The sequence below is a fragment of the Phycodurus eques genome, chromosome 12, assembly GCF_024500275.1.
Source record: "Phycodurus eques isolate BA_2022a chromosome 12, UOR_Pequ_1.1, whole genome shotgun sequence".
Classification (NCBI taxonomy): Eukaryota; Metazoa; Chordata; class Actinopteri; order Syngnathiformes; family Syngnathidae; genus Phycodurus; species Phycodurus eques.
The window spans coordinates 11,869,522-11,882,259 of record NC_084536.1 but is presented as its reverse complement, the minus strand read 5'-3'; the positions used below and the strand labels follow the sequence as shown (position 1 = coordinate 11,882,259).

The window sequence follows — 12,738 nt, the reverse complement described above, 5'->3', positions numbered from 1 at the left end:
GTGACAGTCCGAAGCGCTCCCACCCATTGACTTAGACTTATAATGACATGCCAGTAAAACTGTCCTAAAAATAATTTGGAGTGGTAATTGATTAGACGTATAGATTTTACGGATTACGTAATGAAAATACATTAGCAACGTGGAGGTTGTCAAAAGGAATTAGCGGAACAAAAACAACTCATGCCTGTCCAAATACAATAGCTGAGTCAATGGGAAAACAGGCTGTCACTTGTATCGTACAAAATGCATGGATTTTACTTTCCCACTCAGCCAGCGTCTAATTCCTTGATTTGTACAGCGAGAGATTCATTAACAAACACGTTTTCAAGAATTGTGTTGCCCAAATTTGGCTCAATGCAATGGACAATTGCATGCACACATAAAGTAACACAATTAATGCGACTAAAATAAAGCCATCCAGCCAAAATTCCAACTGGGCCATCGTGCGGTAATTGTCAGCCTTTCCACGTAAATTCCCAGCATATCACTGGCAGCTTTCACAGGGAAACCAAGCCTCCGTCATTACAGTCATTATGAGACTGACATCAGATTTACAACGTGGAAAGAAACACATCGAGATGCTGTTAGCATTTGGCTCTTCGCTTGCTCGGGCCACTTGAAAGATTCATCAGAAACGGCTTGTGCACAATTCTCTTTTACAGTTCCACCTACTTTAGTCAAGAGTTTGTTTTGTCCAAGTCTGGTACCATCATACTAGACCATGTGGTGCTCATGAGTGGGATGATGTCACCATTGGACTTGGTGGACAGTAATGAATTTGATATGACAATATAGGGAGTGAAACATTGTTTTACTTGCGGTTCACTATTCACATATTACACTATTAGCATTTTAGTCTATCGACCCTATCCCCAACTATTTGCTAAAAAACACTCACCTACTGTATTCATGGTTTCTGTGCGCTTTCTGAAATGTTCTAAGGTGCCGCCAAAGCCCTGTCAAAATAGGAATTGGTATCAAGGAAGTACAGTATGTTGTAGTGATACATCTCAATTGAGAAGTTACAAGTCTTTGTGCATGTCTGCTGCATTTAAAAAAAATCTAATCATTTGTAAATTCTTAACGCCTTCATACTGTGGACATTTATATTCGCCAACTGGAATCCAGCCGTTAATTGCCACCCATGTATATGTTCGTGAAGTACCGTATTTTTCGGACTATAAGGCGCATCGGATTATAATGCACAATATCAATGAATGGGTCTATTTTCATACATAAGGCGCATTAAGCAAAACAAAACCGTCAGATAAGACAAACTTTATGCAACTCATTCACAATAACATAATAATATGCTTTGTAGGCATGTCTCTTAACTGGTGCCATTTTGGGGTCCTTATACACACACCATAATATTATGTTGAATCACAGTACATATTACTCCGCGAGGCTCCTGAGTACAGTAGTTATAATGCTCCGACAATCCATCAAGCAGTGCGGCTTTGTAGCTTACCAAAGTCATACTAAAACATTTTGACAGATTTTTGAGCACCGTGTATCACATAAAATAGTTTTGAGGTCAGTAAGCACAACAAGAATTAATACATAAAGCGCACCGGATTATAAGGCGCGCTGTCGATTTTTTTAGATAAGTAAAGGATTTTAAGTGCGCCTTACAGCCCGAAAAATACGGTGCGTTTTTCAATGGGTAAGCGTGGAAGAGGGTCTCACCCAACTTGTCTATGAAAGTCAAGTTTGTAAACCACTGTATTGACGAACAGATCCCTTTAGATGGTGGCGTTGCTTCACTTTGAATTTGAGCGCACACCACGCATTTTGAGAATTAGGGGGTGAATCTCAGATTGTCGTGAATTTTTGGGGAGTGAAATCCAAAACACATTGGAATTCGGACAAATTTAGGCACTTCACTCTCAAACAGAGTATGGATATGTACGGTATAAACTAAGTATGCGTCGCAGTGGTCGTAGAAAATGTCGTGATTAAGTTCATGGAGTGAATGATGAACGCCATGTAAAAAAGCCCCACTTGAGCCATGTGGTTAGTCAGCGTCACTTCCAATGCATATAAGAGCTGTATATCTGTAAATAAATTATTATTTTGCGATCAAAATCCCATAGCTACCTCTAATCAAATTGACAAGCCCAACTTTTTTTTTCTTGACCATAGTCATCCAAGTGACATGAAACATCGTTTCCATCGCTACCACTCATCAAGCAGTCTTCACGGCAGTTCTAATCACAACCATGTCCAGGACACCAGCCTGCCCCTTGTAACCGAAGAATTGGAAGAACACCAGGATGGCAAAGGACCCTTATACGACCCCAAACAAGATGTCTTTGTCAGCCTCTTTGTAAGTTTGCTTTAGATTTTGTCTCCTAAATGGTTCAATTTAAACTTCATAGACAAACACTCATTTCATTTGTTTCTCAAAAAAAAAAAAAAAATGTTCCCCTTATCAATGTGTCAATTTAATTCAATTTAATTCTCCAAAAGTGTCAGAAACAAAAAAATTCCCAATAAACAATATTTATATCGCTTTATTAATTCCTTTATGAACATTGCAATTAATGTTGAGTGGATAATCTCATAGAGTGTGCTTTATTGAGGAGTTTCATTGTAAAAATTCATGTTAAAACATTCTTAATGTACATTGGAGTAACCTATATAAAAGATGCAATCATTTGACAATATAGAGAATACATAGATTATTTTAAATGTATTTTACATTCTTGTGTCTTAAATGACCAGGAGACACCGATTCTCAGTCAAATTGATCCACTGACTAAGAATCATGACAAAATGAAGCATGTTTACATTATATGTTGAATACAGGCATTAGGTTTCATATAGCAAAACAATTTTTTTTACATATTTTTTGAGGAAAAAAGTTGTAATGTTATGAGAATAAAGTTGTATTTATTCAACAAAAAAAGATCTTTACAAGAACAAAGATGTACTTTTTCAGGATAAAAAGTTGGAATCTTACAAGAATAAAGTTGTAGTTTTCCAGTGTAAAGCCTTAATAATATGACATTAAAGCTAAAGCTTAACAAGGTGAGAATGACATTTTAACAAGTGAATTTCAAAAATATTTTTTTTTTTCTTGTAATATTACCCTTTTTATTCTGGAAAATGTCTTTACGCTCTAAAAAATAAGACTATCTTCTCTCCGTTCTAAATAAAAATAGGACGTTCTTCCTGAAATAATATCCCTTTTGTTCTTACCAAAAAAAAAAAAAAAGTCCCAACTCTATTCATGGAGCTAATGTCAGATTATTTGATGATTCGTCCACAATCATATCAGAGCCTTTATTTGGCCAAAGCTAAATTAGGGAGGAGTAATTGCTGAAATATATTTGTTTTATAGGTGTGCCTGCTCCCATATGCAAATGATATGAATATATAATTTATTGCAAATTATTTTGTGAGTCCCCAAGCTACGACTGTCGAAAGGCTCTAAAGAAGTTGAAACAGTGCAGGCTGATATCACATCATCAAAATGAAATTTTTTTTTTCTTACTGGAATCCCGCAACATAATTTAGCTCAGCTATGACCAATGGTAATCTTAGACCCAAGTGTTCTCGCTGCCTTCAACTCCTTGTGAGAGACTTCTATGTCACAGTGAAATGCTCCACAAGTGGTGGAGGTGCTTGTTGAAGTCAGAGGGCCTGCTTGACCGCATGCTTTGAATTATTTTCTGACTCAACCCACTGGCACTTCTTTTGAAGACTTCTTGATGCATTAGCTGCAACCTTTTAATGTTCTTGATGATGTAAAATGTTGGCATTTGTCATTCTGTGTTTTAAATTCAAAGGGGGGTGTGAGTTAATAAGCAATATCGCAGGGAGGCTGCGTACGGCACTGTTGGCTCAATAAAACTATATAATTGGTCCCACGCTGCATTGTGTTGTCACAGAATGTTGCTCCGAACCATTATGTGGATAATCTGTGTACTGTTCTTCCTCCAAGAAATCTGTCCACCCTGTATCTCCGGAGAGTCATCCGGCGGCAGCCAGATCTTTGAAACTCCTCGCCAAGATACCAAGAGATGCCGAAGCTGTCATTGTTTTAGTTGGTAAGCGCTGACGCTTTTGAACAACACATCACTTCATTTGCTTTTGGCCTTTCATATAAAATCAAAATGATTAAAGTGCACCATTAAACACATGCTGTCATTTTATAGTCCACACGAATTTGGTATATTCAGACCAGCTTTTTGTCTCATTCTAGTCTTTGAACTGCTATCCGGTGAAGATAAAGTCATCTTTTAAAAGTCAAGTTGCTGTGCTTTCTGTTGGCATGTAATCTTGCCTTTACAGCACCTTAACCCTCCTGTTTTATGTCTGTTTATTAACAACTATGTTGAAGTATCAAAACACATCATAACCCAATGCTTTTTTTAAATAAAAGGAAAAACACATGGCACATTTAATCCTGTTAATTATTATTATTATTTTCTACATTTTCAAACAGGTCAATTTGACCTGCAACATAACAGGAGGGTTAACATAACCAAATGTATTTGTTTTAATAGGTAGCCATTACATCAAGCAATCTAATTACCGTTCACTAAAATCAGTGCACTACCCATAACTGCATATACAATTTTTAACGTTAAATTCATTCATGCAATGGATCCTATACAGGGGGAATTTTTTTTAAGTAACAGCTTCAGAGCCTCAATGAACAAACAACAATTTAAGTTGAATAAGATTTGACAGCAATGTTGATGTTTTCTTTTTTTGCCCATTTTTAAATATTTTTATTATTTTAATGATATTATCTTACTAAATCAGATGGGACAGGCTCCAGCTCACATTCAAACACAATCCTAAAGAGGACTATTGATGGATGGATACCATCTTTGTATGGATTGTACCTAAATTTGCGTGACTTTACCTATCCTAACCTGTTCGTAAATAATTCTGGTTGATCTATCAAAAAGTGTGACCAGGATTACAGACAGAATCTGACCACCAAATCAACTCACAGCAATGACAAAATAAAAGCAATCTTGGTGGAGGTAATGGGAAAATGCAGGAACATACAGTATATTTTGTGTCTTGCCAGGCTGCGTTGAATTCCTGGAGCAGCCAGCCATGGCCTTCGTAAGGCTAAACGAGGCCGTGCTTCTGCAGTCGGTGTTGGAGGTCCCGGTTCCCGTTCGCTTTATTTTTGTCCTGCTTGGTCCCAGTCAGTCCAACGTGGACTACCATGAGATTGGACGTTCCTTCTCAACTCTTATGTCTGACAAGGTACAAAACAAACCTAATCATGGATCACTCACAGATTTTGAATGTCTGACACACATTCACCACTACCATTTTAAAGTAAATCAAGAATTTTGTTTCCCCCCAAAGGATAACGATAAACAGTATTTGAGAGGAATAAAATACTGAAAATACGATCATTTCATGTTGGGATTTCTTTAGTTGAATGGTCTTCTTTTTGTACTATTGTTTTGACAGTTTAATTTAATTGCAGAACTTCCACGAGGTGGCTTATTTCGCCGACAACAGACAGGACCTACTAAATGGTATCAACGAATTTCTGGACTGCAGTATTGTTATTCCACCATCAGACGTGGCGGGCAAAGACCTCCTGAAGACAGTCGCTGACTTCCAGAAACAGATGCTGCGCAAGCGTAAGGAAAGGGAGCTGAAGAAGCACCATTCTTCATCTGGCATGGAGCAGAACAACAGAGGTCATCTATAATGTCAGAAATAACTTTTTGTCAGAGGACACATTTAACCACTGGTTTCTGCCTGCAACAATCCGTCCAGATATGACTCAAGAGGAGGAGGAGGAAGGAGACCAAGAGATTGACCCATTAAAGCGTTCAGGGATCCCTTTCGGAGGACTGATTCATGACATCCGGCGCCGCTACCCGAACTACGTCAGTGACTTGAAAGATGCCGTGGACATGCAATGCGTCGCTGCTGTTATCTTCATTTACTTTGCTGCACTGTCACCCACCATAACCTTTGGTGGTTTGTTAGGTAAAACCAAGTTACAACACACGTGTCATTTTACATTCTTAACTCTACTGGTTTGTTTCAGGTTAAATTTACCTATTCTAATGTTAAAACACAATTTTAAAAAAGTAGTTACTGGTAAGTTTTATTTTTTTATTTTTATTTTTTTTCTCCCCAGAGACGGGGTCAAGTCTCAAGTAAGTCCAAGGTCTTAACCTTCACGTTTCAAATAAGTCCCAAGGCATTTTTTGTTGGTCAAGTCACAGTTTATCTCAAGTCAATGCACCAGTCATTAAAACAATGACTGGCAGTAATGGAGTTAATCACAAGATATAGACAGTGTTTATTTATTGTAGCATTTCCGGCACTTGGATAATTAAAATTTCCCGGGTGAAATTGACATTATTGGACATTATAGCTTTTCCCTTAGAAATGTAACAGGTGGGCGAAGAAGTGTTTTGTCTAAGAATCTTACCCTTTTTGTCTTCACATGCAGGGGAGAAAACAGAGGGCATGATGGGAGTGACTGAGCTTATTGTTTCAACGGCAACACTCGGAGTTATATTCTCACTACTAGGTGGTCAGCCTCTTCTCATCATCGGATTCTCTGGGCCCTTACTGGTGTTTGAGGAAGCATTCTACAAGGTAGCACACAATCAAAATCAATAAATCACATGCTAAACTCTATGAAATTAACATCGCAATTGTTATTTTAGTGAAGAGCTCTTTTCCAAATTTTATAAAAGCCAAAATTAGGAAAGATGCAATTGACTGGCGACCAGCCTGCCTGTTGCCCAAAGTGTACAGGAAGAGGCTTCAACTCACCCTTGACCCTAATGAGGACAAGCAGTATAGAAAATGGATAGATGGAAAATCATGTTTATAAAATTTGAGGTGCTAGGTAAAAATGTCATTTTTTTCAGAATAATCATGGATTTATTGCATATTACAACAATTCAAGTATACATCAGCCACTGAGCACATACAGTAATTAGCGTGTGTTGTCACTCAGTTCTGTCAGGCCTACGATTTTGAGTACCTTACTGGTCGAGTGTGGATTGGGTTCTGGCTCATCTTCATTGTCCTGCTGATTGTGGCGGCGGAGGGCAGCTTTCTTGTTCGCTTCATCTCACCCTTTACTCAAGAGATATTTGCTTTCCTGATCTCCCTCATTTTCATCTATGAGACCTTCTCGAAGCTCATCAAGGTAATTATGGCGATCATGTTTTCAGATAGAGGAGTTTGATGGGGGTTTTCACACATTACTTTTGGAAATAAATCAGTCTTTTTTTTCTTTTCTTTTTTTTAGGTGTTTCAAGAACATCCGTTGATGGCATGGTACCCCGGTGATGCCACCCCTCCGTCTGAGCTTCAGGACATCCAGAACCAACCCAACACTGCACTGATGTCTCTCATCCTTATGATGGGCACTTTCTTTGTGGCTTTCTTCCTCAGAAAGTTCAGAAACAGTCGATTTTTAGGTGGCAAGGTAATCGTTTAGATCCTTGCCAGAAGCTTTAACATACTGTTATCTTCGTTTGTCTGGAACACATATAGTGTCTCTGGGTCAATTTGACCACTTTTCATTGTACATATCGATTATGCCGAGCAAAGGAAGTTGCATACCATAAAACTGTTCTCCTCTTTCTTTGCGTGTCTTTAAAATGTGTCAATTTGACCCCGAACATTACAGTAGTGCTATTCAACCCCACTCTCTTAAACTTCTGTTGTAGTGTTGTTTTCTTCACTCGTTTGTAAGACCATTGAGTGACATCTATACTCTCTTGACTAAAGGACAATTTTTTTTTTTCACCCACAGGCAAGAAGAATCATTGGGGACTTTGGTATTCCTATTTCAATTTTAGTTTCTGTGTTGGTGGATTACTCCATCACTGACACTTACACACAGGTAAATGTATCTGTCAGGCTTGCACTGGCACATATGATACATATTACATTTTGATCCACATTTAGAAGAGCTCAGATTCCGATTCCATATGTTTTTTTTCTGTTTATGCTTCAGTGGCAGCAGATCTGGACTGTGCACAGTGGCACTTGAGAGCAAAAAAAGATTTGAACTGTGTCACTTTAGGCCAGACAGTGTAAATGCAGTTTCAGTGGCCTATGACAGTTTGTAGCTTTAACATTGGAGTGATTCCTTTATCCTGTTTTTATGTTTTGTTTTAGAAGCTCGATGTGCCATCTGGATTTTCAGTCACTTCCCCTAACAAAAGGGGTTGGTTCATCAGTCCCTTTGGTGACAAGCGGCCCTTTCCCACCTGGATGATGGGAGCATCCATTGTACCCGCCCTTCTTGTATTCATCCTCATTTTTATGGAAACTCAGATTACCTCGTAAGTGCAGCATATTTACAGTTAGCCCTCCCCTATTCATGAATTTACCTATTTAAGTCTTTTTTTCTATGTAACCCATTCAGATTTATTTGGCGCTCTTTTTGCAATGCCTCAAGGTAAAAAAAAAAAAAAAAAAAAAAAAAAACCCTGACTGTAAAGTAGTAAATGGTGTCAAGTAACCACAGTGAAAAGTTCAGCATTTGCAAAGTCACCTATTTTTAGGGAACTCATCCTCTGTTATTGGCTGAAAAACTCACCTATTCACAGTTTTTGTACTTAGGACAAATGTTTGACATAAAAATATTGCTTTGCCGCCATCTTCTGGCATCTATAATCAATTACAAACCTTTTTGGGTGGACGTCAATTACTCACAGATTTTCTCTATTAATGGCAGAGCTTGGTCCCCCTCCCACTGTATGTTGAAGTGATACATCTCAAAAGTTAGATATCAGAATCTGAATCAGCTTTATTGGCCAAGTATGTTCCAAGACACAGAAGGAATTTGTCTCCGGTAGGTGGAGTCACTGCAGTGTGACAATAAACAGCCACTATGACAAAATATACATTTAGGACATACAAAAAAAAGTATGTAGAGTCATTGAGCAATGAAAGCGTACCACTAGTGTGGTGATGCTGATATAATGGCATTGTGCAAATGATGCAGTCCTCAAGCAATTTACAGCAATTTCAAGTGACGAATAGTGCAATGATCTACAGAGTCAGAATCATCTTTATTTTGCCAAGTATGTCAAAAACACACAAGGAATTTGTCTCCGGTAGTTGGAGCCACTCTAGTACGACAACAGACAGTCAATTGACAGAGAATACTTTTGAGACATAAAAACATTGAGAAAAACAGTCACTGAGCAATAAAAGGTTGCTAGTTATCTGGTAATGCTGGTACAATTTATTTAATTTTTTTTGGACAATTGTGCAAAAGGATGCAGAGTTCTCTAGCAATGAGAGCAGTTTGAATGACTAATATAGCAATAGTCCGGTGCAATGACCATTGTGCAAAGGGTGCAGAGACTTCAAGAAAGGTATGCAGTTTAAAGTGACTAGTAGTGCGATAATCTGGGACAATGTCGATTGTGCAAATGGTGCAGATGAGTGGGCAGTATTGGACAACAACAGATATGCAAATAGTACAGCGTGGCGAGACTACTCCAGTGAGTGCACGAGTAATGTATAATTGGCCGACAGAAATGTGTCAACAAACTCAAGACAAAAAAATTGGCAGCATGTTGCAATGGAATTGTAAGTTAACTGTTTAAGAAATTAATGGCAAGAGGGTTTGCATTGATCGATAGCGCCTTCCTGAGGGAAGGAGCTGGAAGAGGTGGTGACCAAGATATGGAGGGTCCAAGAGGATTTTGGATGCCCTTGTCTTTGTTCTGACAGCCTGCAAGTCCTCAAGAGTGGGTAGGTGGGTACCGATAATCTTTTTGGCGGCCTTGACTGTCTGTTGCAGTCTGATTTTGTCCGTCTTTGTGGCAGCACCAAACCAGAATGGATGAACACAGAACCGATTCGATGACCGCTGTGTAGAACTGCCTCAACAGCTCCTGTGGCAGGCCGTGCTTCCTCAGAAGCCCCAGGAAGTTTATCCTCTACTGGGCAATTTTTTAGGAGACTGCAATTCCCAGGAACTTGAAAGTCTCAATGGTTGACAGAGGGCAGTTGGACACCGTGAGGGGCAGCTATGGCGAAGGATGTTTCCTCAAGTCCACGATCATCTCTACAGTTTTGAGCGTGTTCAGCTCCAGGTTGTGTTGGCCGCACAAAAGCTCCATCCACTCTTCCGCTCCGCTCATCACCATCTTTGATGAGCCCGATGACTGTGGTGTCGTCTGCAAATTTCAGGAGTTTGACATCAGGGTCCTATGAATTGCAGTCATTTGTGTAGAGCAGCGGAGAGAGGACATATCCTTGGGGGGGGCCCAGTGCTGATGGTGCGGGTGGATGAGGTGGTGTCTCACATCCTCACCTGATGTGTCCTGCCCATCATGAAGCTTTAAATCCATTGGCAGATCTCAGTCGAGACGTTGAGCTGGAGAGACTTGGAGGAGAGGAGTTCAGGGATGATGGTGTTGAACGCAGAGCTGAAGTCCACAAACAGTACTGTAAGTCCCTGCGCCATCGATGTGTTCCACGATAAAGTGCTGTCTCATGTTGACTGCATCATCCACAGACCTGTTTCCGCGATAGACAAACTCCAGGTGGTCCAGCAGGAGTCCTGTGACACTCTAGAGGTGGTCCAGCACGAGGCATTCAAAGGACTTCATGACCACAGATTTCAGGCCACAGGCCTGTAGTCATTCAGTCCTCAAATTCCAGGTTTCTTGGGGACTGGGATGATGGTGGAGCATTTGAGGCAGGATTGGACTTCACACAGTTCCAAAGATCTCTTGCAGATCTGTGTGAAAACTGGAGCGTGCTCGTCTGCGCAGAATTTGAAGAAGGAGGGGGACATCCTCCTTGATCTTTTTTTGTTTAAAGATATGTTTGACGTCCTTGCAGAAGAGGCAGTCAGAGGTGTGATAGTGATAGATTCAGATTCTGATAGTGGTCGTCGGTGGTGCGGCTGGGTGGTGTGGGGTGTGAAAGTGTCCTTTTCAAATCTGTAGTAGGAGGTGTTCAAGTCGACAGCCAGTCCTTTATTGTTCTCCGCTTGGGGGGATGGTCGCTTATATCTGGTTAGCATTTGTAATCCACACCAGCCCGACCTAGAGTCACGAGCAGAAAATGGTCTCTCAGCTTTTCTGCATAATTTCTCTTTGCAGTGTTGATTTCTTTTGTCGGCTAGTTTCTGGTCTGATTGTACAGGGTTCTGTCCCCACTCCGATAGTATGTTGTATTGAGTGAATTAAACAGTAATCAGACGAACCCAAAGCTGTACAGGGAATAGCATAGTACGAGTCCTTTAGCATGGTATAGCAATGGTCTAGAATTGTGTTTTCCCTGGTGGGAGAGTCAATATGCTTCTTGTAGTTACGGAGTTTGTGGTTGGGTTTTGCTTTGTTAAATTCCCCAAGAATAATGAGGGGTGAATCTGGGTGCTTTTCTTCCAAGTTCGTGTACTTGGGCAGCCAGTGTTTGCAGTGCGGTGTTCGCGTTAGCCTGCGGGGGAGTTAAACACCGGCGAGTAGGAATGAAGTAAACCTGTGTGGCGAGTAGAATGACTTAGAGTTAAAAAACAGACTGCAAACAGTGTGTGCTGAGCTCTGTGACATCAGTACACCATTTTGTGTTGATGTAGAAGCATATTCCGCCACCTTTTGTTTTCCCAGATAGCTCTCTGTCGCGGTCTGCTCTGTGTAGTTGGAAGCCAGGGAGCAGTACAGCGCCGTCTGAACTGCGTTCACAAAGCCAAGTCTCCGTGAAGCAGAGGCCGGGAGAATGTGCAAAGTGTTTTCTGGTCTTTGTGTGAAGATGGAGTTCGTCCATTTTGTTGGGTAGGGAGCGTTGATTTGCGAGGTGAATCACTTGCACTCTGGCACACTACCCTCAGTGGCGGCGTCTTTACCTCCTCCATGTGCCACGGAGTGCAGTCGCTCCGCTGGTAAGTAGCTCCAAGAAAAACCTTTGTGGATTTGTGAAAGTTGCGAAAGAAGGTTTGGACTAGTCTCCCTAATGTTTAGCAAGTCCTCCCTAGTGTAAGTAGGTCGCGTAATGTCTCCAAAGATGAACGAAAAAGGCAAAAAAAGGACAATACAAAAGAGCGCGTGCCCGTTACCACCAGGATAGGCGCCAGCGTCATTCATTTGTATGTTTTGGAGGAGCCAAGTTTAGCCGAGGCTAGGTACAGGCCAGGCACCGAATACGGACCCAGATAATTGAAAAGTATTTTTTTTTTAAACCCAAAATGTTCTTGAATAAGCAGGGATAAACCACCAGTAAGTATTTTGGGGATTGGTTAAAAAAAAAAAACATTTGAAAAAAAATCTGCGAATAGGTGAATCGAAGATCAAGTATGCGGGAGTCAACTGTATATCTATAAGTATGAAATACTGTGTCTCTTCTTATTCCCACCCCCTGTTCTCTCACTCACTCTTTCAGGCTGATTGTCAGTAAGAAGGAGCGTCGCCTGGTGAAAGGCTCAGGATTCCACCTGGACTTGCTGCTCATCGTCATTCTCGGAGCTTTTTGTCCACTCTTCGGCCTGCCGTGGCTCACGGCGGCCACAGTGCGCTCGGTCACTCACGTCAATGCCCTCACTGTCATGAGCAAAGCCACAGCTCCCGGAGAGAAGCCCATGATCCAGGAAGTGAAAGAGCAGAGACTGACGGGGCTTCTTGTTGCCGTGCTTGTTGGTAAGAAGGATGGGAAACATTGGTGGGTATACCATTTACACCCCAGAGCACATAAAGTAAATATATATACCTGCAAATTCAAAATTAAACTAGTGACCATATGGGATGAAATTGA

The 12,738-nt window shown here is 40.6% G+C and overlaps 1 protein-coding gene across 1 annotated transcript in view; it reads left to right on the top strand.

The window, feature by feature from the left end:
• The window catches only part of slc4a3 (solute carrier family 4 member 3), a 55,941-nt gene that overhangs the window by 38,446 nt on the left and 4,757 nt on the right, over positions 1–12,738 (top strand). The window contains exons 10-20 of the mRNA XM_061691285.1: positions 2,146–2,329; positions 3,950–4,055; positions 5,051–5,235; positions 5,465–5,684; positions 5,764–5,979; positions 6,452–6,600; positions 6,968–7,162; positions 7,265–7,444; positions 7,775–7,864; positions 8,143–8,309; positions 12,370–12,623. Of these exons, the coding sequence (XP_061547269.1) occupies positions 2,146–2,329; positions 3,950–4,055; positions 5,051–5,235; positions 5,465–5,684; positions 5,764–5,979; positions 6,452–6,600; positions 6,968–7,162; positions 7,265–7,444; positions 7,775–7,864; positions 8,143–8,309; positions 12,370–12,623 (1,946 nt within the window). The remainder of the gene's footprint in view (positions 1–2,145; positions 2,330–3,949; positions 4,056–5,050; positions 5,236–5,464; positions 5,685–5,763; positions 5,980–6,451; positions 6,601–6,967; positions 7,163–7,264; positions 7,445–7,774; positions 7,865–8,142; positions 8,310–12,369; positions 12,624–12,738) is intronic.